This window comes from Triticum aestivum, chromosome 6B (genome assembly GCF_018294505.1).
Source record: "Triticum aestivum cultivar Chinese Spring chromosome 6B, IWGSC CS RefSeq v2.1, whole genome shotgun sequence".
NCBI lineage: Eukaryota > Viridiplantae > Streptophyta > Magnoliopsida > Poales > Poaceae > Triticum > Triticum aestivum.
The window spans coordinates 52,932,731-52,935,407 of NC_057810.1; the positions used below are offsets into that span (position 1 = coordinate 52,932,731).

The window sequence follows — 2,677 nt, forward strand, 5'->3', positions numbered from 1 at the left end:
ATCAGACTGTTAGCTGGTCAGATGGGAGGAGTCATCCTGAGCTATCGTTTAAGTTTGTTCTACACAATACTGGAAGACAAATAAAGCATACTACTACTGAAAAATCACGGCCACGATACGTAAGTGATCATGATTTACTTATCTGAACAAATTTAGCCTGTCAAGATGAAAGTGCGATAATTTTACTCTGCCACCAAATATTCCCCACCGGAATTATTACATCCAGAAGCGTGTAAACTGCTTGGAAGTATTTGCTTGCTGTCATGACAATCAAGTATGATCTCTCTCACGCGTAGCTGTACAGCTAAAGAGATACTAGTAGAGTAATGTACAGTTGTTCACTCGACTGGTATATAAACAGCACTGGATCAGAACTGCATTCTGTTTCCTTTCTACATCGACACAGGCAGATTCATAGTGGCTTCCCTGCAAAAACAAAGATGAGCAGCCTTGCCTTGTCTCTAATCATTTTTGAGGTCCAACAAGGTTATATTCATAGTGGGTGATCAGTGATATCAATCTTCAGGAATGAATACCATGGCAAAACTGACTAGAGGACACACGTACTCCACCTGGCCTTCACCCATTCGCTGAAAATACGCCGCCGCATAAACCGGCAGCGATGCTAGGGAAATCATGCCCATTTGATTTACCAGGAGATAGCAGTACTGAATGTTCAGTTGTTCAGTCAGACTGGTATATAGAAACAGCATTGTATCAGAACTGAATTCTGTTTCCTTTCTACATCAACACAGGCAGATTCATAGTGGCTTGCCTACCAAAACAGAGATGAGCAACATTCCCTTGTCTAATCATTTTTAGGTCCAAGGCTAGTCTCATGGTGAGTGATACTCCCTCCGATCCAAAATAAGTGTCGTGGTTTTAGTGGATCGGAGGGAGTACTATTTTGAGAAAATGAGTACCATGGCAAAACTGGCTACGGGACACACTCCACCTGGCCTTCATCCATTCGCCGAAAACACGCCGCCGCATAACCCGGAGCGGTGCTAGGGAAATCGTGCCCATTTGATTTACCAAGAAAGAGCAAAATACTACAGCACATTACAAGCTACTCTTGTCAAATGACGATATTGCCCTCGTAACTCCGGTACCTATATAAGCACCCACACTGCCACACAAAGTCACACTATCGCCACAGCAGTTCTCTCCTCCCTTGATCCTGAAGAAGAAGAGGCCGTAGCTTGCACGAGGAAGGAGATGGAGGCGAAGAGGTCGAGGCCGGCCGCCCTGTGCATGCTCCTCCTCCTGGTGCTGCTGCCCGGCGAGGTGGCCGCCAAGTCCAAGTTCTGCAAGTGCTTCGACGACTGCTTCCCCGGGTGCACGAACGACAACGTGCCGCGCTTCCTCTGCAAAGTGTTCTGCGCCAACAAGTGCAGCCCCAACCAGGCCGCCGTCAGTGGCGACGCCATGTGCAGGATGGCCTGCAACAAGCTGGACATCAAAATCTGCGGCTGGTCAGCGGCGCCGGCCGGTAAGACGACAGTCGGACCATCTTGATCACATTGCATCTGCTCCGTCGAGCCTGTGTTTCCTTTTCTTCTGACAAGTGTCATTTCTGCTTCTGTTCTCATGATTCTTTTCTTTTCTTCTGTTCTCATGATTTTGCAGATGCAGCTGATGCGGCCGTCTGCGTGGAGAACTGCAACAAGAAATGGAGCCAGAATTAAGGCCCTCAATTAAGCTGTTACGTTTCAGGAGAAGTAAAAAAGCATCAACCAATAAAATCAGTATCTCGATATGTAAGGCATATATGTATGATGAGATTGTAGCCATATATGTATGATGTTGAACCTCTCTCTGATTGTAGCAGCAACCAGTAAAATCAGTATCTCGATATGTAAGGCATATATACTACACAATATAAAGTTGATTTGGCATTTCCATGACTGGATCATAGCAACCAAATGATTTTTCCTTTGTGTGCGACTTTGTTTTTCGTACAACTTATTTCATACGTAGATGAGTAAAAATTCAAAGTGGCATTGAAGCAAAGGAGGAAAAAATAACACCTCCCAGAAACAAAGTGGCATTGCTACTGAAACTTAAAACCAAAGGCAGTTATCATGTGTAGAGGCAAATGAAGGATAATAAGGATTTGCCTTTGGTTTGCCTCTCCATGTCCTCATAAGAATAACCAGATCATTTCTTCAGAAGCAATTTGAGCCTTCGATTTTTCTTTTCTTGCCAGGAACAAGTGAGCCATTTTATGTTCTTCAGAAGCTAGCTCATAATCACGCACAAAAAAAGAAGCTAGCTCATAAAATATTTCAAATGTTAGCCAACTCATAAAAGAATCCAAAATTTGGGCAGCTAATCCAACATCCATGGCTTCACAGCATCTCAAAATAGAAGGAAAAGTAGCATGGGAACCCGGCTCTTGTTGAATCGCCAGCCATTTATGCAGTAGAAAATAGCACCGGGCTAATGCAGGCACAATTCAGTTCAACTTGCAGCAGCTTCTTCCCAAACTCCCAGGTCAGACTACTTCATGGGATTCAACATTCATTAGTCAGAACTGTGCTTCTAAATATCGAGGTACAAAATTCAACCACCCCACCCCCCACCCCCCCAAAAATAACACGCAAAAAATCACTATGGTAATAACATCAGATCTTAAACTGGTAGACACAGCATCCATAACTGCGCCTATCAGCAT

The 2,677-nt window shown here is 44.3% G+C and overlaps 1 protein-coding gene across 1 annotated transcript; it reads left to right on the forward strand.

The window, feature by feature from the left end:
- The first annotated feature begins 1,026 nt into the window (after window positions 1-1,026).
- LOC123138788 (uncharacterized) lies at window positions 1,027-1,688 on the forward strand. Its single transcript, XM_044558666.1, has 2 exons — window positions 1,027-1,492; window positions 1,630-1,688. Exons 1-2 carry the CDS (start codon window positions 1,219-1,221, stop codon window positions 1,686-1,688), a joined length of 333 nt encoding a protein of 110 aa, XP_044414601.1. The 5' UTR covers window positions 1,027-1,218.
- The last annotated feature ends 989 nt before the right edge of the window (window positions 1,689-2,677 follow it).